Source organism: Ammodytes marinus (assembly GCF_949987685.1).
Source record: "Ammodytes marinus genome assembly, chromosome: 14".
Taxonomy (NCBI): domain Eukaryota; kingdom Metazoa; phylum Chordata; class Actinopteri; order Uranoscopiformes; family Ammodytidae; genus Ammodytes; species Ammodytes marinus.
The window spans coordinates 25,468,728-25,494,746 of record NC_137218.1 but is presented as its reverse complement, the minus strand read 5'-3'; the positions used below and the strand labels follow the sequence as shown (position 1 = coordinate 25,494,746).

At 40.6% G+C, this 26,019-nt stretch overlaps 1 protein-coding gene across 1 annotated transcript; it reads right to left on the bottom strand.

Annotated features, from left to right (window-relative positions):
- Nucleotides 1-11,651: 11,651 nt before the first annotated feature.
- On the bottom strand, nt 11,652-24,584 carry exoc3l2a (exocyst complex component 3-like 2a). The gene is made up of 13 exons (XM_080041172.1): nt 24,500-24,584; nt 21,091-21,652; nt 20,170-20,387; nt 18,886-19,639; nt 18,664-18,778; nt 18,469-18,579; nt 18,271-18,371; nt 17,032-17,142; nt 16,788-16,923; nt 16,416-16,538; nt 16,150-16,305; nt 14,353-14,474; nt 11,652-12,407 (listed from the first exon to the last, which is right to left on the bottom strand). Exons 2-13 carry the CDS (start codon nt 21,627-21,629, stop codon nt 12,086-12,088), a joined length of 2,808 nt encoding a protein of 935 aa, XP_079897298.1. The 5' UTR covers nt 21,630-21,652; nt 24,500-24,584; the 3' UTR covers nt 11,652-12,085.
- Between the last annotated feature and the right edge of the window lie 1,435 nt (nt 24,585-26,019).

The window sequence follows — 26,019 nt, the reverse complement described above, 5'->3', positions numbered from 1 at the left end:
AGTTTGTTTTCCATTACAAGATAGTATTTATGATAAAACCGCCTCTGATGCTCTGACCAATTAGTGGTCTATAGTGGGGACCAAATAGGTACCAGGAACCAGGGACTTTTACATAGTGGGAAACCAAAACATGTGAGTAGAGTAGAGAGTGGAGGTACTCTGGTACCATGTAGTGTAGAAGTGCCAATAGACATGCTCACCTCTCATACCAGCAGCTCTAAGAGGCTGTTCATAGGCACAGCCGTGTTTGAGCTACAGTCAATGATCACTAACATGCTCTCGAAGGCATTTGGAATATAATGATGGTTTTAGATGTCACAAAGTTTTATGGTAGTCCATTCACTATCCACGGACCGAAAGACAGACACACCAGCACTGCCTTCCATGTACCCATGCCATCCGTGTGGCTACAAAAGTAAAGTGGAGGTGACCTGGAGGTCTGGAGGTCTGGAGGTCTGGAGGTCTGTGCTTTTCCGCCTCCTTATTTATGGCTGTATCATCGGTTGATTGACGTTGATTGCTGAGCATCCTGCTGTAATGAGGCCAGGTCTGTGAGGCCAGGGGATGTGCTCGTATAAATACAGACATTCGGGACCAACAAAGCCTCCCCCCGCTTTTTTTCTCACTATTATATAGACGTCAAAATAGTTTAAACAAAGGAAAACAAATAACTCCACAGGTTGGGATGTTTACAGTTGGAGTGGCATCGGGCCAGCAAAGACCTGAGCAAAATATTTACAGTATATTCATGAATCCACCCAGGATAACTTTTAGCACAAATCAAATGCGTCAACATTTAAAGAAATACGGGCTTTCAAGTCTTTCTGATACATTTTTAACAAAGACACATGATTTAAGATTTTTCCCAAAGTTTATTTAAGATTGTAGTCCCTGTTTTTGAACAAAGGTGAACTTCCTGCGCTCAGTCTGGAACAACCATTTAATGTGACGGCTGATAACGAAACAAAAATGTTGGCGTGTCTGTTCTTCAGTCCGTTCTGGAGTGGAGTGGGCACCGGGCAGGCAGGGCCATGCACCTTCTCATTGCTAAATAAAGATCCACTTGATGGATATACACTCTGATAACATAAATCAGGATATCCCACCAGGAGTGACTAAGTGCACCATTGTTTTGGTTCAAGTGGGCAGTCATCCTGACAGACAGTGTATTCTGGATATGGGAGAGGACATGAGGTTCTCTCTATTGAATCTTGCCCTGATGGGTCATGTCAGAACAGGTCGTTTATATGTAGTGATGGTGACCGCACCTCAACCTAAAGCTCTTAGGCAAAGTGAATAATGAAGATGTTAGATGTTAACTTTAAATAAATAAAATGTTATTATTTTACAACAAGAAAATGAAAATAAACCTATTACATACTACCTCTTAAATTGAGAGGATATGCTAGCCAACCATCTTCTGGAAAGGATTATTGTATTTTGTAAATGCAAGTATAAGGTCCAAACTTATTTCCTACCTGTGTAGTTTTCCATTGAATTTATTTCAGTAAGAAATCAATTGTTTGTGCTTCCAACATGCATAGAAAATAGATGATTTCACTTGATTCACTTAATATAAGACCTACAATATTGTCATGAGTCATTCGTATTGGGAACATAGGCATTTTGATAACTCCTGGCAGGGCTGCCGCTCCCTATACGCAGGGCACGCAGAGCGCGTAGGGCACCAAGTACCTGGGGGGCCCCAGGTAGTTTTTTTTTATATAACAAAGGAAAAAGAGATTTTTTGATTAAATTTATTTCAGACATATCAAACATACAAAACAAAATGAAAAGCATGGAAATACAATAAACAAAAATTATGTTTTCACAAAAAAATTAAAAATAAAAGAAAACAAATTATCTGTATTGCTGAGATATGCCTGAAAAGGAGCAGGAAGAAGTATACACTTATTAAATCCTACCCCTTTTCCATAGTAAAAAAAATAAATAAATATATATTTATTAAAAAAAAAAAAAAAAAAAATATATATATATATATAGGGGAAGGTGGGGTGATTTGTGCATTTTGGAAGTTGCAAAACCCATTGTTTCTAGAAAACCGTGGAAGAAATTGGAAATGTGACCACATATTTAAGAAGAGCCATCCATTTGACTCATCCTGTAAAGAAGGGAGACACAAGGAATAAGATATAAGCACATTTAAGCTCAAAAAACTGTGTTTTGCCTTTCAAAGTAAAATTTCCATGATCAAGGTTTTTTGATTATTGTGTCTGAACAATTATAGACACGTTTGAAAACATTTGACACATGTTTTAGTGCTTTGGTATGCTACACTTTGAGTCTATATAATTAGCACAATGTCAACCCTAAATTGCTGCATCATGCCTATTATCCAAAATTCTGGGGATGGGGTGATTTGTGCGCAAGGGCCTGGGTGAGTTATAAGTAAGTAAGTAAGTAAAATGTATTTATAAAAGCACATTTATGACAGTTTGCACTGTCCAAAGTGCTGTACATAGTGCATTCAGTAGGTAAACAATGAAGGTAAAATAACAATAACCAAAATAAAAGACGTAAAGCCCATACATCCACATAAACACAGATAGTAGTGCAGAGGTTAATGGGGAGGAAACACCAGGGTGTACATATGGGTTTTGAGCCTTGATTTAAAGGCAGAAATGTAGGGGGAATCACATTTGTCAGGTGGCAGTTGGTTCCACAAGCACGGAGCAACTAGTGCAAAGTACATTTCTGAGAGTTGTGCCAGTGGCATGGCTGTATACGCTGGTCACCAAAAGAAAGTGATTGTCTACAGTAGCTCAGAAGAGAGTGACATCTCAATTCCACTTAACGACACCACTGATGAGAGTTCAGATGGCCAGAAAGATGATGATGGTGACTTTGTCATTGTGACACAATGACGCACAAATCACCCCACTACGTGGGGTGATTTGTGCGACAAGACAACTTTTTTTCCGAAAGCTATATTTCTTAAACAGTTTATTCCAGATCCAAAGTTTTTATTGCCAGGGATGCACAACATCCTGAAATATATGTACATATTTGAGTTGGAGACATAACTGTCAAGGCCTCACTTTAAAATCACTTTGAGTAAAAAGTTGCACAAATCACCCCACCTTCCCCTATATTTATTATATTCGCTTCTCTTAATCCATATATTCTCTGTGCAATTGGCGATACTATATTTGCCATTTATGAACTATACATACATACATACATACAACTTAATATACTATAAAAAAAATATATATTTTATATATTTATACAATGCATATATCTATATTTATATTTATAAACAATCAATATATTCATATCTACATACAATCTATACAATCAGTATATATATCCATATAATTATAATTTCCTTCTTACTTCACACCCTCATCCCTGTACCTTTTGAAAATCATTGCTTTGAACCTTTTTTTAAACTGGATCATGTTTGGACATTGCTTTAGCTCCATGCTCATCCCATTCCACAGTTGCACACCCCCAATTGAGATGCAATGACATTTTAAAGTCATGCGTACAGCCAGTGTCTTAAAGTTTAACTGTTGCCTCAAATTGTAACCCCCCTCTCGGTCAAAAAAAAGTTTTTGAATGTTACCTGGTAGCAGTTTATTTCTAGCTTTGAACATGATTTGTGCAACTTAATATTCAACCAGGTCATTGAACTTTATGATACGGGAATGTAAAAAGAGGAGGTTGGTGTGATCATAATATCCAGCTTTATTGATTATTCTTATGGCTCGTTTTTGTATTGTGACTAATGGTAGCAGTGAGCTTTTGTAAGTGGTCCCCAGACCTCCACACAGTAATTTAAATAAGGTAAGATCATTGAGCAGTAAAGAATATGCAATGATTTTTGATCCAATAAATGCTTTGCTTTACACAGGACTAAGATGCTTCGTGACAGTTTAGATTTAACATGTTTTATGTGAGGTTTCCAGCTGAGCTTATGGTCTATTGTCACACCAAGGAATTTATTTACATACACTCTTTCAATATTAACACCGTCAATCTTAACATTTACGTCATTATTTAAATTACAATTTCCAAACAACATGATTTTTGTTTTACTTAGATTCAATGACAATTTATTATTGTCAAACCACTTTTTTAATTTGCTCATTTCAGTTGTAATTAACTCCAGAAGCTGCTGCAAGTCCTCTCCCGTACAAAAAATATTAGTGTCGTCTGCAAATAACACGAATTGTAAAATCTTTGATGTTTTGCATATCATTAATGTAGAGAATAAAAATAATTGGCCCTAATACTGACCCCTGGGGGACCCCACAGGCAATGTCCAAACAAGATGACATATGTTCACCCATCTTCACAAACTGTTGCCTGTTCTGTAAATAGCTCCTCAGCCAGTTTAATACAACCCCCCTGATACCATACCGTTCTAATTTATTGATTATTCTGTCATGATTTATGGTATCAAATGCTTTTTTGAGATCAATAAAAACACCAGCTGCATAATTCTTTTGGTCCAGGGAATTTGATATCTTTTCAATTAGCTCAATGACTGCTAATGAAGTGGATCGGTTGGGTCTAAAGCCGTATTGGCTGTCAGTTAGTAAATTGTGTTTATTGATGAAATTGTTAAATCTGGCAGCAAAGAGTTTTTCTAAAATTTTTGAAAATTGAGGAAGCAGTGAAACAGGCCTGTAGTTTGTGAAGTGGTGTTTGTCTCCAGTTTTGTACAGCGGTAAGACTTTTGCAATTTTCATTTTTTTGGGGAATTTACCAGTTTGAAATGATAAGTTACAGATGTGCGTAAGTGGTTTTGCAATTCCTTCAATGACATGTTTAACTATTCTCATGTCAATGTCATTATAGTCGGTAGAAGTCTTGTTTTTACAATTATGAACAATCTCTATAATTTCACTCTCTTCCACTGCTTTTAGAAACATTGATTTTGGATTAATGTCTATTAAATCATAATTATTGTCTTCAGATCTCACAGATCCTGGTTCATTAATTTTTTCTGCCAAATTTGGTCCCACATTTACGAAGAATTTGTTAAAACCATCAACCACATCATCCATATTATCTATTGTATTTTCTTTCTCCATAAAATACTCAGGGTAACCTGTATTTTTTGATCCATTTCTAATAATACTATTTAGCACATTCCATAAACCTTTCATGTTGTTTTTGTTATTCTCTAGTATTTTATTATAGTATTCTTTCTTACATATCCTCATTATATTGGTTAATTTATTTCTATACTTTTTATACTTATTTTCTGCTTCTGCAGTTGGATTTTTCATACATTTTCTATACATTGTATTTTTCTTTTTGCAGGCATTTTTCAAACCCTTATTGATCCACGGACTAGTTGTCTGTTTATGTCCATCACTGTATTGTTTCACAGGACAGTGTTTGTCATAAAGTGATTTAAAAACGTTAAGAAATCCATTATATGCTTCGTCAGTATCTTCTACCTCATATATTACACTCCAATTCTGTTTCAGTAAGTCATTCCTTAATGCATTTATATATATTTATATATGCAATTGCTCTGTATATGCAAAGGTTTCTAGTTCTGTTAAAGAAACAGGTTTGCTGTCAGGAATTGTCATGGTGAATTGTGAATTCCATTACCTTGATTTGGTGTATCTTATTGGTATGTATCCAGTTCATCCAGGTCCCTGATGAGTAGTACTTTGGCTTGTTCTGGTGTTCCGTTGAGCTTGATGAATATTTTACAGTTGGTCGTCCACGTTGATTGAATTTTCTTCTGCTTTCTCAGGAATCTGGCCTTTCTGGCGATGTCAGCATTTTTCTTTGTCAGGTGTTCATTCAGATACACATCCGAGCCTTTCAGTCGTCTTCCCTGTTTCAGCAGATCAGTTTTGTGTTTCCTGTTGGCAAACCGAATTATTATGGCTGGTTTATCCGTCTTGATTCTCCGTGGGAGCGGGTGACAGGCCTCGATGTTGCTACTGTCCAACTCAATCCCCTTTGAGTGGAGGAACGCCATCACCTGTTGCTCCACCGATGTGGCGTCCTGCTCGCTCGTCTCCCCTCCGTTCCGCGGTGATAATGCCCACGCATAAGAGCGGGGTTTGGTCTCCAGCCCAGTGACAATGATGTCGTTCATTCTGGTGTACTGTTCCAAATCACCCACCCTGTTCTCCAGCGATATAATCCGCTTGTCCTTCTCAGAGTTTTGTAGCTTCAGTTCCTTAACTTCTTCAACTAATCGCATGATGCAGTTCTGCTGTTTTCGAAACTGCAGAAACCTCTGAAGATGATCCAGGGGCCCCCCAAAATTGAGGTTTCTTAAAAAATGTCATGACAATCATTACATTACAAAAAATATATAAATTAGTTATGAACAGGCCCATCGTTGTTTTTTCTTAATTGTATAACCTATCACTCAATTCGGGCAAATTAGATGTTTCCCCCAATCATAGCCTACCTGGCTTTATCAAGCTGTTTTTGAATGGCGATTCATAATGGCAAGCGGGGCTGGCGGCAGCCAAGGGGCAAGGGTGGGCCAACCCACCCAATCAAACGTGAAGAAAATACATTTTGGTATTTTTTCAGCCAATTTAAATATGTCTATTTACTATACCAGGATCATTCCTAGCTTCTGATTAGGTGGGCACGGCGACAGCCTGCCTCCAAATTCACCCATCATCTGCTTTTCTGTGGTCACAGGTCAATCACGTCCACAGAGCGCAGTCTCTCCTTTGCAAAGGCAGTTAGTAGGCTACTCAGCAACTTTTTTCAAACGTTAAGCTGTTCTTTCTGTTAGTAAATGCTGATCGCAAAAACTCATCACTACAGCAAATGTGCCAAAAAGCAGTCGCAGAGATATTGCAAGGGCAAAGAATTTCCGCTCGCGCCCTACGCGTGCGAGCATCTTGGGGTTTTTTGGGAGGGGGGGCCTCACTGACAATTTAAGCTTAGGGCACCCAAAAGCTTAGCAGCGGCCCTGACTCCTGGTGGTGCATTTGAAGATGATTTGAAATCCATTTTTTGGAGGTTTTCTGCTTTAAAAGCATTGCCTGTAGTATCCTGACCTTTCCTGAGATATTTTTTATACACTTAACCAGGTCTTGTTGCATTTTACAGATTGACTGCTCCAACCTTCATATTGGAGGTGGGCAGCGCTTACTGCCTGCATTTTGATTTGCAATGGTAAGTATCAGCCCACTATTTCAATGGGCTGACATATGAAAACCCATAGCAGTCATGAGCATTGATGTATTGAGTGAGTCAAGAGTGGGGAAAAAAACTGTGGACGGGGCCTTGTCTAGACTAAACAATCTCTGACTGTTGCTCAGAGCTGACCTGAACCAGTGCCCCTATTAGCCACAACACTCACACTCTTAATTGAGCCCTTTTAGATATGTGGAGCACTGCATGAGAAGCAAACAAACAGACAAGAGTGGAACCATGAAAATGCATCTCAATGTGAACAAAGACAGGGCTCGGCTTGCTTCCGAAAACAAACAACAGCGAATGCAGCCAGATGGATTTTCCATCGCAGAGCTGTGTTAATGAGAGGAAGCAGGGGAGTGCTTCCCAGGGATTGCATTGTGATAACCACGGACCGTTCTACCAGCAGTTTGATCCAGGGAAACCTCCAAGAGTTTGGCCCTGGTTCCTACCTGCCCTCCTCAGACACAACCATTGGTAATCCCCGCGTGGGATACCTGGAAAACAGCACTGCAGCATCCGCCTCCCTTCAGCCTGCAATATGAAAGGATGTCTGATTATGCTCTCACATATACACATGACTCAGACGGCCATTGCCAAACTTAACATTCAGTGGATGCCAACTTCACTTCATGTTCTTCCTGTCCTGTCCCACTAATTCGTGGAACATATTAAAAATAAAAAAGCGCACTGCAAGGTCAGAGGTATCTGAGATCTATTGTGAGTAACAGGTAAACAGCTCGGAGAAAAATCGAAGAATGTTTGAAACAGTTTTTTCTGAGACATACTTTATATGAGTGTTATGGTGCATTATATTTACTCATAAATCAAACCATATGTCAATTACGCTGGGGAAGCAGGGGCATGTTAGCCTGGAAATCCAGACCCTGATATCTTGAATGATAGAGGGTCTGGCCACGATCAATAGTAATTTCCAACTCAAGGGGCGGCTCCTACTCGTGCATTTCAAATGCCACTGCACGCAGTTGGATAGCACTACAACCAATCAGAGCGATGCACAAGGTGACGTATTAAGCTTCGTTCGTTTAGCGAACAGCTGTTAAACTGTTAAATTAAACGTTTGCCATGGTCGGTCGGCAAAACAGAACATTCCACTTACTTGCTAATGAAAGATTTGAGTGTCGTCTTCCAAATCGTAAAGGGTCGAGGCCAAAGCAGTCTCAAACTCACACAACATATCCGCAGCCATCTTTGATGTTTACTATCACGGCTTCGACGTCGCATGCACGTCACTGTCGTCATCCGGTTACGTCTGCCCCAGAGCACCATACAAAGGGCTCTGGCCCGCCCATATTAGATAGAACCAATTGAAACGTGAGTCTGGATTTCTGGACTTTCTGAAAAAGCTTCAATGGAGAGTGTCCAGACCAACAGGCGCAGCAAATTTTATTTGCCAGCGCCTAGTGGCAGGTCTGGGAATGCCAGGCTAGGGGCATGTCTCACTTTTTTGAAATCGCCAATTTTGTCCCCATTAATAAATTATAATTAGTTAAAAAAAAAAAAAAAAAGCAATGCACGAATAATTGTAGGCGATAATAGTAGGTTACATTACATAACAATGCCATAAAGTATACTTATTTTTTGTTAATTTTGTTGTTTTAAAGTTGACAAAATCTGGTAAACATCGTTTTTGAAGCTCAAAGAAAAACCTCAAGGTTGGAAAATATCTGTACAGATGTTGATATTGTCTTGGAGGTTGATAAGGCTGCAGCCAGACATTGTAAATCAAGTGTCTTAATTTGTTGCTACAAAATAGTAGGACCAATTTACTACTAGTTGTTTTTTTAATCTGAAAAAAGTGTCCCTGTTAACAATTTTTTTAAACAAAGTGACCCTAGAATCAAAAAGAGACCAATAAGAGAAATTGCGGAACCTGTTGCGTTTAAGTCAGGAGAGTCTGAAACATTTCACCTGTGAGCACAACGAAGCAGTGAGCAGCATTGTTCTTACAGTCACAATCAATCACACAAGTAATGCGTCTCTGAGCACCTGGCTGTCATGACTTTCAATATGAATGTCTGGAGCCAAACAGATAAACATGGGAGTCCACTTATACACATCTGCAATGGAATCTGTTATGTAAAGATACATCCTGTCAACAGTAACAATGACTTCAAGTTTAGTCATCATGGCAAACCTGGTATTTTTCCAATACAAATCAAATTTAAATATATTCTATTCTGCTGTACTCTTGTGAATTTCCATGCATTTGGAAAATATTAAAATTGCACAGCAATGAAGCCAAACATCGGTGAAGAACGGACGTATCCAAAATCTCTTCTTTAAAAACTTTGGACTCTAATATGTTGATACGGATTTTAACTCAGGCTTCATCCAACGTCAAGATTTTTCGTTTTTACAGACATGCAAATGTAGGCATAGTTAGTACGATATTGAAAATGAGCACATTTACTCAAACATTTGTGAAGAAAATTGTTATACAATTAATTTTTTTTTCATATAGGTAATCAAATGACAACGTTCCTTGATAATATATATAAGTACAAAAATGTACCCTATTCACCTGCAGTGTCTTGCCTTGAGACCAGGTTGATTATAAAGACAGGCAAACGCAAAACTGTGTAGGCAGTCAAAACAGGCAAACCTATCCAAAGGGGAGATAATTATAAGTCCTGGATGGGGAAGAAGGTCATCCAGGCAAAGTCGGCAGGCTAACAAAGGCTGGAAAGCTAGGGCGGATGCAATCCAGACAATCTGGCACTGGCTGGGGAAAAGAGACTGGTATAAGTACTGACATGGGGATAGGAGAATGATACACAGGTGAGTAGGTGGCAGGGGAGATCAGTGGATGGGAATGATGGGAGAGGGGGAACAGTAGGGCGGGGATGAGTGGCTTAGTGTGAGTCAGTATCCTCTATTGGACAGGTAGAGAATGGCAATGTAGCCTGTAGAAGTGGGAATGTGGTTGAGAAATGGGACAGAGGTAGAATAAGCAAAACAAACAAAACCAAAGCAGATATTGTGACGAGTGTGTAAACTTTAAACATTCAGAGCGCAAACACTGGATATTTCAATGAGAGTAAAGAAAGAGATGTAAGAATGTCCAGTTACTAGTCTTTGAGCTAAGCTAACTAGCGGTTAGCAACCAATGCCCATTCCTTCTTAAAAAATGCATGCACAGTTAAAGATTAGATTTTTGTCACCTTGTTTTGAACCTGAGTGAGGCAACAAGCTAAATATAAAAATTGTTGAACTATTCCTTTAAGCATGTTTAATTTCTATGTGTTGCTTACTACTTAATAACTAGGTGGTACACTTATTGGATCAACGTAAAAAGTCTGGATTTAACTATTTTCTTTTAGTGATCCGGTTACGTCTGCACTTTCTGTGTAATAACATTTAAAATTAATCAATTAAAATGATGTTTAAACTTCAGGTTAACAAGCTGTTGGTGCAACTCATCAGCTATATCTTATATAATATATCAAATCCAATATGTAATCTGCATCACCAAGATCAGTTTAGGCACATTATGTCCCCTGGGGGACCTCAATGCATGTCATTGTTGCGCCAATTAGAAACCAAACACCTGAGCAGATTTGTATTTCCATGATATTCTGCGTGTCAGTGGTCCAACCACCATTTGTACAATTTCAACAACTTGATAAAGGACCTTAGGAGTTATTTCTACATTTCCACCAGCCCGCTTGTCATTCAAATTGGGATGTGGAGCCAACAACTTGCAGAGGTCAGTGTGCAGAATGACCCCTGCTGTGGCTGCTGGACTTTGTTTTGAGAAGCCCACAAGCAGCTCAGAGATGAAAAAGTTCAGATGCTGCTGCACCTCCACTCTGAACGGCAGAGGGGAAGTTCCCTCCTAGTGCATAACGTAAACTTGGCTCCAATAAAAGCATCCGTTGGCACCTTGGTGGACAACAGGAAATCTTTGTTTATCGAAAAACATCCCGTTGTTGGCCTCGGGGTGTATGACCCTTCTTGTTGTATGACGGCAGAGCGTCATATAGTAGCCGTGGCGGAGCCCCATATTTCAAGCTCTCAGTTTACTGAACAAAGCTGCCATATCCTTAAGATAAACAACCAAGGCATAATGTAAGTGTGTATATGTACTTGCAGCATTGGTTCTGCGTCAGACCCTCAGGCCTTTTGGGTATGTATTGTTTAACATAGCTCCAGACTGAGTGTCTGACACTCCCATGTACAGGAGGATACATCTAAAGTTAGATATAGGCAGAATAAGACCATTGTACAACAACATATCCATTCTGCGAGTTGGCACAACTAGGACAGTATGTAGACAAAAACTTACAGAATATTAAATACATACTCAAAATGACAGAGCTGCTGTATCTGTTCAGTCTACCCAGTCAATGGGTTTTTATTATGTTTCCAGCAACAGATCCATTTCATTCACAGTGAGAGCTCAACACATTTACATCTCCATACACTACATCCTAGCATACACATTGAGTATATACCAGAAAATGGGTATATACTGTATATGGTTGGTTAAATACATGTTAAAACAGCAAGACAGTCCCAATCATATTGCATTGTATCTGTTAGCTGTTGTTTCTGCAATGGTGAGGTTAAATAAAAAGGCTAAACAAGACAGAAGTTACATTTTGAGGATATTTGATACCACTTGTTTACTTCTGTTGATCAACGCAAAATACTACAAACTATGAGTGAGCTATTAAGATACAAAGTCTGTTTCACATTTCCATTCATAATGCACATCTGGAGATGGAGAACTGTCAGCGAGTGTGTACAGTACAAGCGGTACCTGAGGTCAAGTTTTCTCTTTTAAGTGGCTGGTAACAATATTTGGTACAATCAGTTCTGGTTCAAGGTGCATGTACATCTCATCAGTATCTTCACAGTAGTGTGTCTGTGACTGCCCTTCTAACACAAACGCCAACAGCTAGTCTTCCCTGTTAAGTTTATTAATTTCTTCCATATTGTGGCTCTCGTCGGGCTGAGGTTTGGGGTGTCTGGCGCTGGCCCTGCGGTTTCGCCTGGGACGGTGCTCTGAGAACCAGTTGGAGACAGCCATGGCAAGGCGGAGGAAACCAAGGCTGATGCAGTGCACCTCGGAGGTGATGGGGATGTCGGAGAAGAGAGCGTGGTCCCGGCACATCAGGGCGTTGCTGCATTCAAAGTCTTTGACGATGTTGAGGATCTCCTGGCGCTCTGCCTGCCGCATCATCCCACGTATGTTGAGCAGGGTGGAGACGTGCTTCTTCCTGTGGGGAGGAAGGACATAGGGAGGAAGAGGGGTAGACAGGGCTGTTAATACAAATTGGTTTTGCTATGGTGTCCTGAAAAGCTGTCATGACTATGAGTAGCAGTCACATCTCTGTGAGTCATGGCATCTTTTTCTGGAAAGTACAGAATGTTTGGTGCCACTCTCTAAAATTGCCCAATTCACGAAGGTCCTTTATCTGTAACTAGCCTGAATCATTGGTAAATAAATCATTACTAGTGTTTTATATAGGGGTGAACCCGAATAGTTGACGATTCAATTGAAAATAACTCTTGAGCTTTTAAATCAATTTCCTTAGTGTGTGTGAATGGTAGACTTATGCTGGGCTTACACTAGAGGACTTTTAAAAGACTTTGAAAAGACTGAAGACTGAAACCCTCTTACATCTGAAGACAATCAACTCACACCTGAAGACAACTAGTCATTAGTTTTCAGTCACAGAATGAGATTTTGAAAAGACAGGGGGTCTCATATTGCAAGACTACAACTAGATTCCTATTGAGATTAATATTATTTCCGCAAACGCGATAGTGATTATTTAATAAAAAAAAAGTTAATTCAATATTCCGAGCGGGGGACTTCCTTTAGTTATTATAATTTTAACGTCTAACCCTGTATTTGACGGTAAAGTGTTAAGGTTGCGCGGCTGTCAGCCTGGTTCTCCCGCCGAGGCTTCAAGGAAAAAGTGTCCAAAATAAGTGCCTTACAGGCGGACACAGGTCGCGACTAATGCCGCTCCTCCTCCTCGTGCTTGGTGCATGCGAGAGTGTGGCAGTGTTTACGTCATTTTGCTTGAGCCAACCCCTTAAGACTAACGATAATATCAAACATGTTTGATAATGTCGGAACGTCAAGACGGGAAGAAGACTGGCTGAAATTGGGTCGGAAGACCACCATACACCAAACGACTGAGATTACAGGGGCGCGCCACAACTCCAGCACGACTTCTGTGATTTCAGTCCGGCATTGGAAGATTGTCTGCGACTGTCAAATCGCGTGAAAAGTCGTGTAGTGTAAGCCCAGCATAAGTCGAAATAAAATGGTTTATTGTGCCAAGTCAAGAAGATAAACTCATATCGGTTGTTTCAGCCTCTTTGTCTGTTGTGGAAAAAATGGATGCCAATGTCACACATGAGAACGAGCGCGAAAAAAAACATGATTAGACTATTAAAAGACTATAGGCAAGATTCAACCAATCAGATTCAACTACGTAAACTCTTAGTTGGGGACAGTCCTAATGTCCCATGTGTAGGCACAGACACGTGTGCATGAATGGACTTAAGCACCCAGAAAACTCAAGGAAGGCCGCCAGCCTTTGTTCTCCCAAAATACCAGCAGGGGATACCATACAGTAAATAAATGGGTTGAGTCAAACAGTGAGTTAGCATGTCTCCAGGCCTGAACAACTATGTTTTGCTCTCCTCTTCCACACCTCTCCCTCTTTCATTCCAAGTGTGGCACCAGTCTGTCTCCTGCAGGGTGGCAGCAACAGGAAGTACTCGGCAGCAGCTTCCTGTCTGCTCCACGGAGGGTTATGCGTCATAAGCGGCCGTTGCCAACCGTCACCTGAGTCTCAATCTGTGCACAAACAGCCTCTGTGGCTGGGGCTCCCCCCCTGAGGCCTCTCAGCCTCATCCATTCTCAAAACAGACCCGCGCTCCCCTCCAAAAATAGCAAAGTTAATGTAGATATGTTTCCTCTTTTCCTTGTTTTGATCCATTGTGACTACACAAAAAAAAAACATACATAGTCTTACATTTTCCTTGCTCTGGCTCAGTGCCAAAAACATCACTGTAAATGTGTTACAGTAAGCATAAAATAATATAGGACCTTCGGGGGTACAATTGTAAAAATATCTGTTTTTATAGACGCTTCCTGGTTGCAATAGAAATGTTCCAACAGTGTTAATTTGTTAAAAACCTTACCGTATGTCTGGAAACTCTTTCACCAGGACAGCAACCTCCATCTGGATGGATGGAGTGTCCTCCAGGAGAATGATGTCTGCTAGGTGGCTAATAATGCTGTCCAACCAGGATGAAGTTGATTCCTGAGTCAGAGAGATAAAACAAAAAACTTAAGCAACAACTTAATTACTGTGCATCAACAAGTATCCATTACTATGACAAACCATCAAATCAAAGATTTAATTCAGCTTTATTTGGAAATTTGATCAACGAAATGTAAAGTTCATTGCACATCTTATCACTGTTCATTCAAACAGGTTATTCCTTTGATGAAACGTGTATTTTTAAGATAATACATCACAATTAGAAGAAAATAAGTAGTCCAGAGGTCAAACATTTAAGTGATTTGTTAAGTGAAAAACAAAACTCCACCACTGTTTTTCTAAGTCCGGATTTTCCTTCAGAAAAGAAAACAGCAGAATTCTTTGGCTTGGCATTCACTAAAAATAACGGTGTCCTTTTTAGACAGCCATTAACCCCCACCTCCTGCCCCCGCCCATCCATGGTTCCCAGTTTCCACGGACACTTCATCCCGCTCCTTGGCGAAAAAAGGCCATCAAGGCCATCCCAGAGGCACATCAAAGCCAGCCAGCTGACAGGAACAGGACGTTCCTTCTGAACACAGCGGCTTCCTGTTGTCAGCCGAGGTGACGGACACTTGTTTGAACTAGCGCACAGAAAGGGGCCAAAATGCCACACTTGTCAGGCCTAGTTTGTTTTACACCCTCTTCCCTCCCTCTGGCAAGTGCTAACGTAAGCCCGGTCCATCCATCTCCATCTCACTGACGGCAGCCATTTTTCAGAGCTCACTCCTGTATCAACACTGTCTGAGTTATTCCTGACCTAGGAAGTTCCAGGGTCAGGCTACACTCCAGACACTGCATTCCATGTGCCAGCTTTTAGGAATCAGCATTTTGAAATTATTAATAACACTAAGGGACTCCTAAAAAGCAATTATTAGTTCTGTTTTGTATGCTTTGGATTTTATTCTCCTTCTCAGGATACAGGCAGTACTGTTACACTAAGAAGTCTGTGTTCCATTATCTATTTTCTATTACATGGTACTTGTCTCTACTCTACTCTACTCTACTCTACTCTACTCTACTCTACTCTACTCTACTCTACTCACCTTTGATATTGGGTCCTTTTCTAGTGTCCGATTTCCACTCAGTCTTCATCAGTGTGATTATTTGCACAGGTTGTTTTTGTATGAAGTGACGCTCTGTCCTTTACCACTCCGTGTCATAGCAGGCTTTCATTGTTTTACTCTTTTTTTTAACTTGTATTTGTATCCATCATGCACATGTGCACTGTTAAGAGAGTTGCTGGTAGAATCTCATTTTGGGTGGCCCCTTCCAGCTCCCACTGGATTTTCACTTCTGCAACTAATGTGAGAACGTCTGTAACTTGTCGAGCGATCAGGGTATGGTTGTCCGGAATGGCAATTTTGGAAATAAAAAAGACTTGAGACAGCAAGCTCAAACTCTGCAACAGCAAACGTAGCTTGACTGTTTGTTGTGAAGGATAGAGTGCTGCACACTGATGACATCCTGACCAATCACAGTTTTGTTCCTGGTAACAACTTTTTTGGTACCTCGACGGAGTAGTACTGAAAAAGTAGGTATGAGGTACCTATACATAGTGTAAAACCAAAAAAGGCTAGTAGAGTAGAGTAGAATAGAGCCAGCACCATGCAATGAAAAATAACCACAGATGTGTCCTCAATAGGTGCATTGCTTGATCGAAGTGCAGACTTACCAGATCCTTAAAGAGTCCTTTCAGCTGCTTGGCCTCATCTTGGAGGCGGATAGCCATCCTCTTCCTCATCTTGGAAGATGTGCAGATGACCCGTCCCCGCATGATGGCTCGGACATACTCCACCAGGACCCGTCGGTGCACCTCACCCACCAGCGTCTATCAGTCATAACATGATTCACAGACTGGTTACACATTACCTTCAGGCTAATTCTGGATTGTATTTCAACATGTAAAACACCACCTCTGTTTGACCCAACAAGTGTTACCTGATAAGGTGGAGGGTCCATCCTTCTGAACTTCTTGAAGTGTTGTTTAATGTTGGCTTCAATAGCCTCAAAAGCTTCTGTGTTGTTCAGCCATTTTCTTTTTATCAGTTTGTCAAAGAAGGGCTGGAACAATAAAAGACAGAGTTCTGATTAACTATTTCAATTAACTCAAGCACTATACAAAGGCTCAATCTTTAGGTCCTTTCATTAGGAATATCAATTTTCTTTTGCTTATTCTTCTTAGTGAAGTATCAGAATAATTATTTAATCGCCAAAATATAATTGAATCACATTTCCTGCACATGGTTTGAGTGTAAGCAAGGCCAGACAAGTTTTGAGGACTGAAGTGAGACTCGCTCATGGCTTACTTACCCTGATGTGTTCAAACAGTCTGTCAGTCAGCACTCTGACTGACTGGTTGATGATCCTGTCCAGGGAGGAGTTTGCTCTCTGCACCCAATCCTCGCTGCCCTGTGGGTCGCACTGCCTGCAGCGCTCCACTAAGGATCTACATAGTAAACAGGAGGTACGAATCTTAACTGACAGCAAATTACAGAAATCCTTTTTAAAGACATTTTTAACATAAAAATGAATGAATGATTAAACTTCTGTGTACCTGAGAGGAGGGCAGCAGTTGACCAGAGCTATAGTCCTGGAAACATATCCATCCCCTCGGTCTCCAAATTCTGCCTGAGTCTCATGAAACATCTCAACCTTCCTCTGGAAACTGGACACATATGGTTTTATGAGAACTAATACAGTCTATAAATGATCAATCCTGTCTTGTCCAGGCATGTATATATATATAGGACCAAATGGGTGCTTGAGCCCCTGCCCTTGTGCCCCGAATGTCCAAAGGTCAATAAAAATAGATATATAAAGACTATATATTTCAATTATGAAACCAGTAAATTCACTTCTAAAGCATATAGTTCTATTTGCATATTTTTTTATATTTTCAAATATGGCACAGAAACCCATCCGGTGGTCAAATAGAGGAATGGCACACATGGTAACCTTTGTAACATGACATATATACAGTATACACACCATACCCACCAGCCACTTTATTAGGTACACCAGTTCAATTTCTTGTTAACACATATAACTAATCAGCCAATCACATCTCAGCAACTCAATGCATTTACGCATGTAGACCTGGACAGGACAACTTGTTGAATTTCAAACCGAGCAACAGAATGGGGAAGTAAGGGGGTTTAAGTGACTTTGAACGTGGCATGTTTCATGGTGCCAGACGGGCTGGTCTGAGTATTTCAGAAACTGCTGATCTACTGGGATTTTCACGCACAACCATCTCTAGGGTTTACAGAGAATGGTCCGAAAAAGGAAAAATATCCAGTGAGCAGCAGTTGTGTGGATGAAAATGCTTTGTTGATGTCAGAGGTCAGAGGAGAAAGAGCAGACAGGTCAATTGTTTTACAAGCAATTGAACAGGAGTACCTAATAAAGTGGCCGGTGAGTGTCTATATGCATGAACAAAGTGATTTTGGATGGCAGAGGTGTGATGGTGGGAATACTTTGTGTTGGTTGGGTCTAGTGCCCTTTTTTGTGCTTAAGCCCCTACTCCCAAACATGTCTTTGCCCTGATCCTGTCACTGCTCTGAATTCAAGACATCCATCAATCCAGTAACAGCATATCCCATATAATAGAACCAATGTTCTAACATCAGTACTTGTGTACTTACACTTACTAACATGTATTTTGTTTTCACTTTCTGAAAATCCAACAACTTGTTTTCTAATTTATAATCCTCTGTACTTTTTTTTATACAAAGTTTGTTTAGCAAAATGCTAACTTTCAATGCTTCTCTCTGATACTACAGTATATACTCACTTGTAGAGAAAGTCAGACAGTCCAATGAGACAACAGCGAGCCACTCTTGCCCCTAGAAACTGGTTAACAGATGTAGATCTGTCCAAGTCCACCTTCAACCTCTGGAATTGTGAAAGAAATTGGCGGTAAGACAGTTATATTTTAGGCTTAAAAGATGTACTAAGATAATAAAAAGTCAATTTCCAAGAGTTTTCTCACCTGGATGACAGAGCGTGCCAGATGGGACTGATACTCCTCTATGTGCAGAGTCTGGGCCCATCGCCTCTCCTCGTCATCCAACACCTGAATGAGCTCTGTTGTCACCTTCTCCTGAAAATCAACACACTAAATAATAAATGTTTCTTCAATCCAGACCTTCTAAGGAACAGCAGTGCAAAAATGATGATTTCTTACCCTAACAATACTGATGCAGTCTTGTTCCAGCCTGTCCACAGTGGCTTGGGGCAGAATGGGTTCCAGTTGAGCATAGTTGATTTGTGTGCTTGTGCCAATGGTTCCAAGGACATCCCTGATAAAAAAAATGACAAATAATTCATAGAAATGTTCAGTTTTCAGGTTTGAAATATCATAATGCATGTGAGTATCTAAGTTTCACGGTCAAACAAGGTACTCTACCTGTTGTAGATGTTGTAGAACCAGTCCAACAGTGAGTAGACATCCGTGACCTGCAGCGGGCCGTTAGTAATGGTTTGAAGACGTTTGGCCACAGCTCGATGGTAACTTTCCACATACACCTGGAAGGCAGCAAACTCCTCCGGGTAAATGGATACAGCGTTCCTCCTAGCAGCATCCAGGTCATCCACCATGCGACTCCTCAGGCGCTCCAGGTATGAGGCCAACTGACCTGCCTGGGTATCTACTTGATTTGGAAGGCTCCAATCTGCGGCCTCCGCCACAGCCTGTCTCCACTTCATCTTCAGTCTCCTGGGACGATGGCTGGGCTGAATGTAGGGTCCCTCTCGTTCTGGTTTGGTCTCCACTTTCAGGGCCCCGGCCACATCAGCGTGCTCCTCCTGTTGGATCACCAGGACCACCAACCCAAGATTGGGACCAGCGCTGGGCTGGCGGAGGGACTCTCGCACTACATCCCACATCTCCCTCTGCAGGGCCTCGTACAGGAGCTCCACGTCCTTAGCCTTCCGCACACCCGAGTCCAGTTTTGCATTGGAACAGCTGAGTGACTCGTATAAAGATGAGGATGATAGCGGGATCATGTCGGTAGGGGTGCTGGGACAAGGGCTAGGAGAAAGGTTTGGAGGAGTTGTCGACGGCAGGAGAGCCAGCAGCTCACACTCTCGCTCCAGCTCCTGAATGTGTGTGTCGGCCAAGAGAAGGTCCCTGTGGTTGACCAGCTGTAGTATCTCCAGGACTAGAGGGAGAATAAGAAGAGAGATGAGAGGCTAAGTTTATTTGCAATAGTCACAAAATGGAGGACCAACAAAGAAGGAAAGGGTGTTTATGTTGTTATTGCTATTGAGTTGTGTATGGCTAATGTCTTGCTGACAAACTGGCTAATATGTTGCTGACAAACTGGCTAATATCTTGCTGATTCCTCACACTTTTCTATCCCAAGCCAGGTTCCCTGTGGAGTCTATGAACAGTAGCTTGGTTGAACTTCTATCTAGAGGATCCATGTTGTTGGAGGAAGCGTGGTCATTTCCTGCTTTAACAGCCTGGTGGTGATTGAACCCAGTGACTCAGGGATCTGGGGACCTCTCGGCCTCACCAGAGAGTTGTCTAGGATTGGAAGGAAGTAACTGCTGAAGCTCTAAGGTAAGGGAAACTCCTTGCAAAAAGAGAAAATGTTCTAAGTCTGTTGATTGTATATTATTTATTTTTTTAAATAGATGTTTGATCAGGGCCTGGATTTTTAGCACATGATGTTTCCTCAATTGTTACCTGAGAGGGGCTCCCTGGTTTTGACCACCGGCTCATCCTCGTCCGTTTCCTCCTCAGTCTCGTGAGACGCCTTGTCTGACATGGATTCCCTCTTCAGCTTGCCCAGACTGACCATCTTGAGGAAGGACGGCCGCCTGGAAGCCTCCGCCTCACTGTCTGTGCATAGGTTTCCGCAGGGCAGGCTTTCTCTGCGCTCCTGTTTACGCCGACCTGTAAAGCTGCACCATATCCAAAATGAACATGAATGAGTCTCTCCGAAGAGATCTAATAAGATATAATATCAGACTGCATGATTTGCATATACAGGAATGTATGAATAAAGTACATTCATGAGACTTAAGGATTGCATTGTACTGCTATGTTTGGAATGCTGCACATTCTGTTAAGCTGCGCTGCATGTAAGCATGACTGCTTTGACTGAGTTAAAATTAGTCCTATTCAGTGGGCGCACTAAGTACACAATATGTCATTGAAAAACAAAAGAGGTTCCGTAGATCAACAAGTTGCAAAAGCATATTATATAACTCCTCAGGAAATAAGCACGCTATAGGCTCAACTAATAGTGACGTTATCTCGTCTGGGATCTGTCACGCTGTTAACACACAGCTGTTCAACAGTTTTTCTTTGATTGTTACACCTTGTTTTGTTTTGCATTTCTGGGGGGTGAGGGGGGGGGTGTCGATTTGATTTCAATAAAAAAATTAACTTTTAATCTTAAAAAAAAAATTGGTTCTCTGAGTTTGTTGAGTATATACTGTAGCTACTGTAACTATAGACATCATCAAAAATGTCATACACTTAAAAGAGTTTCTGAGCACTCCACAAGAATGCCAATCACAAGCGCACACAGTAATTCAAATTTCTTTACCATTCAATGACACACAACATATAAAACCTAAGATGTGAATTCTTCTTCCTCACCGGAGCAGGGTCATAATTCCTTCCGAGCCCCTGCGCAGTCCTTTCTTTTTCTCCCTCTCTGGTGGCGGGAGAGTGTTTGAGTCTCCTGGGCTGTAGTGGGGAGAGTTGTTCCCCCAAACATTACGTCCGGATTTGCGGAGCCCCTTCCCCAGCTTTCCAAGGGTTTTGAGGGGCGACACGCCACAGATTCGCTCCAGGGTCCCTCTGAGGGGCTTTCCTTTAGGGTTCCCTGCTCCGTGCCTCTCTGCGTTCACCTCATTCTCTTCCTCTTCACCATCACGGGAGGACCTGAGATGGAAGTTCCCTCTGACCTCCCCCATGATGAGGCCCATTTCACCTCCGTTCATGTCCTCCTCGTCCAGGTCCACATCCTCAAAGGGGTTCAGGTTCTTGTTCAGGTCTTTCAGATCGTTCAGCTCCTTCAGATCATTCAAGTGACTGAGGTCCAAGTCCAGCCGGGGCAGGATCAGTTCACCGTTGACTCTGGGGAACTCCTGGCAGCTCTTGGACCTTCCCGGGAGCTTCTTCAGAATGGGCATGGTTGCACTTGAGATTTAATCAACTGCAATGCAAGGAAAATGTCATATGCAAAGTTTTCTACCAGAGACCAGTTATTAAATGGTAAAATATGAAAGCATCTGATTATGTCATTGGATTTTTTTTTTTCTTTTTTTACTGAAACAATATCTGGTACTTACAGGTGGACTCAAAATGTCAAAATCAGTTATAGGTAAAAATCTGTGAATATCACCTCATCGCCCACTACCTATACCATGCAAGAAAAAAAACAGTGTTAGTACACTTCCAAGGCTCTGTTAACTGGTAGGTTAACAAATGGGGCCCACCATTGCTAGCAACATGCCAGTCTACAGAGCCTAGGCTGTGTATTAACACTGGATTCGTTTTCAGTGTACACACATTACGGAAAGGTAGCGGATCGTGAGGAGATATTCACTCATTTTGACAAAAGTGATTATCACTACAAGCATTGTCCAGAATTGCGTGTTCCACCATTAACGGTTATCTAAATTTGGGGTAAACACAATCCATTGGAATCTTGTATGGCATTTACACGATAGAGAATTTATAACCTAGATTTTCTGCAGAATACCTGATAAATCCCTATACATGGACCTACAACATGACTATCCTTTGATATCCTTTGAGCATAGATCAGCAATTTCTGACTGAAAACTGAACTTATGTAATGCGGGAAAGTGTTTTTTTGGTGATACATCAGCCAACAGACAGTTCCACCAAAAACATCCTTTCACATGCTGGTTATGCAATGTACTTCCCCGAGTAAATAGGAAATATGAATTCATAACATTGCTGCATTTAGCACATGCTGATTAGCAGCCTTATATAAATATTATACCATTTAGAAACATACAATTATGTTATCTGAGTGGGGAAAGGTTGACCTTCAGCTTGTTGAGTATACCAAGTCATTAGCAGGAGAATTGTATGAAGCAAAGATTTCACTGTGAAGGGACTCTTTTGGAACTTTTTTCAATAGAATAAGTAATTTATTTGACAGCATGATATGGACATTTTACTGTAACATTGAGGCAAAATTATTTGGTTCCTCGATTGAAATGCACAGATTCTCCAATCCATTTATTTAGAAAACTATTTTTTTTTATTCTATCCTTAGAAGTTGTTTTTTATTAGAATGTTAAACTAATCTCTGTTGCTTAGTCAAAAAGCTGTAACCCAGACAAGATATATTTTGTCAAATATAATGCTGAAGACTTGGCCAGACTTGGGTTTGGTCTTTTTTTTTAAAGACTAACAGATTAGATAACAAAAAGTTATTTTGCAATCACTGAGGAGACAAAAATGTAATTGTTGGAAAGTTGATTTATGATCTCAGTGACACCTACCACTCCAATCTGTTGTTTTCAATATAATGTGATTATTCTATATTATAGAAAAATATGGAACACTAAAAACTCTAACTAGCTTAAGTTTAAGAACTGTAACATAACTATATCAGCTGATTCATATTTTCTTCTACAAATCAGAAATTAGGCCTCTGTTTTTGAGTTGAGTCTATAATGCAACTTACAATACTCACATGCCCATACGCACTTTTACTTAACAATTTTTGGCTCAAGCACTGACAGAGTGAGTTTGCCAAGTGTAATGGTCTTTCACTATAACTTTGGATAACAGCCAACTGTTACCGTTGACGTTTCACTAACATCAGCTCCATATATCACTTAAAATGCATTTTTTTGCATTATCACTGCATAAGAAAGGGATCTCTTCACAGATTATATGGGCAGGAGGAAATATTGCAGCCACCAATAACTGTTCCAATGTATGTTTTGTTTTAAGACAGACTTTAAAAATGTGAACCTTTTTTATGGTTTTGGACATGTATCTATCTCTTTAAACAAAAAACAATATATAAAATATAGTTTAGTCTCTATACATTTGTATTGAAATTATTTGATCCAAGATCGAAATTTTAAAAATTGTACATTGTGGTAATGTAATTGTCCCCTAAATTTACACATTTGAATTTGAATAACTTCCCTGCTTAAAGGTAAAGCAATGGACCATTGAAAGGGAAACATGTAAATTGTATCTTTTGTAAAACAAATACTCTGAATTAATAGTCACCTTCCTTATATTGAATTCATACAAACCATATCCATTTCCTTTGTCTATGACAGGGGTGTGCTCTTTTATCAACATTCTAGTTATATTTGTTCACCTGGAGGCTTCCTTGTACCTGAGGGTTTTTTAGTGGGACATTGGATTCTAAGGACTCTACTTTTTCTCAGCTTTTACGCAGTTTCCCCTTGCAGCATGCATGTGAAATATTCCTAATATTTATATGTTTGAACGTGATCTCCATAACGTTGCATTATAGAACTGAAACTACTTGAAAACTCATCTATTATCTGTTTGTCAGATACATCAGAAGAGTGGAGCAAAGGAGCATTTTCTGGATTGGTCTGGATGGTCTTAATACAATAATTCAAACAATTCAGTCCTCATTCATCTAAAATATAATCATGTGAACTCAAGCCAGACCAGGACAGTGAGAATCTCCCACAAATGTGACTTTTCTCATCATAAAATAACAAAAACAATAAAGAAGTGAGATCTCCTCAATAACAAGATCACTGAACCATCAGTGAGAAAAGACCATTTAAATGCATCACAACTGGAAAGGAACCAATTGATGTTTGGGAAAAATATGCAACTGGAAAATATCTAAATACAATTATATCTACAGAGAACGTGATCATTTGATGTAATAACATTGATGTTAATCACTAAAGTAACAGCAGGCATTGATGAACAAAACTTTTCTGCAATGATCCAAATGAAAAACGGAGCATCATAATCCAAACTCAAAACATTTTCTGTGAATGCAGAGAATCAGACTTACCTGAGGAGATTTGCCTTGCAGTGTTTTAGCACAATGTCATCCTGGAGTGTGCTGGCTGTGCGGGTTGCCAGGTTGTAAAGTGTGTGCATGTGTGTGTGTGACTGATGAGTGTGAGAGCGTGTCCGAAAGTACTCGGTGACTCAAGAGAGCAATGTGGCTGCCTGCGGTTTCCTGACGGCCTCTATTGTGGTGGAAGGTGATATGTTTTCCTGAGGAAAGGCCCGTCCCGTTCTTTCTCCCCCTCCTACGCCACAGAGACCCCTACCCTCCCAACCGCCCCCCACACACCGAAACCCTGGGGACCCTTATAATTACACTAATTGCATTAACTGTACAGTGAAGGAGGACAGTTTAGGACAGAGCATTCCACTGCAGTATTTAAAGGTTTTATTAGCTTCAGACATCCTGATCCTGTGTCTTTGCATTCATGTGTCTGCGTGCGTATGCATCGTAGCCTGGCTATGAAGATGATTCATGGCCTTCAGAACAAATTCCATTCACACACCATCAGCAGTGCATATTTCCTCAGTGGAGGATTTTAAGTGAACTGACCTGTGCTTAAAAGACAATTAAAAACGTGTGCTGCTGCTATGCTGTCTTTGCTTTACAGCAGAGTTCAAGGTCACTGTAGCCGTGGCAAGGCTATAATGTCCCACAAAGAACAGAACGGTAAGATAAAACAACTGAAGGATATATGAGGTGTGTGTGTGTGTGTGTGTGTGTGTGTGTGTGTGTGTGTGTGTGTGTGTGTGTGTGTGTGTGTGTGTGTGTGTGTGTGTGTGTGTGTGTGTGTTTTTTTTTAAGTGAATGTATTCCTCTCATGGATATGTAGATATTACCTAAGTCCCCTCTTGGCAACTTCTTCAACCAAATTAAAAAGGCCCATTTAAAGTAACATGATGACAGAACACCTTAAAAGTACATTTAAAAAAAAAAAGTTTTATATGCCCAGAAATAGGAACCAAACTTGGTCAATGTCCACCGATAGTCCGATGTTGGCTATGTAGGAATGTATGTGTGTGTGTGTGTGTGTGTGTGTGTGTGTGTGTGTGTGTGTGTGTGTGTGTGTGTGTGTGTGTGTGTGTGTGTGTGTGTGTGTGTGTGTGTGTGTGTGTGTGTGTGTGTGTGTGTGTGTGTGTGTGGATGCATGCAATTGGCCCAGAGTGGTATTGTGCTTTTTTTTAAATAACCAGACAAATCAACATGTCAGCATGGTTAGAACCCCGGTTAAGCATTTCCCAAACATTCCTGTTTCCACTGTGTCTCTCCGCTGCCACCTGGTGTACAGTCTTGTTTAAGACAAGAGGTCTCACTGACTGTTCAGACATGACCATTAAGTCAGAAGTATAGTAAACTCATTTAAGACCTTACCAGTCTGTCTCATTCATCATTACGTTTCTGTGTTCCTCCTTCCAGGAATGGAATAAACTCCTGTATCCAAGGTCGATGGATGTGTGAATACTCCTGTTAAAAAGATTTATCAAATGAAAAAGGCTGTATCCAAAATCTGTTCTGTAAAA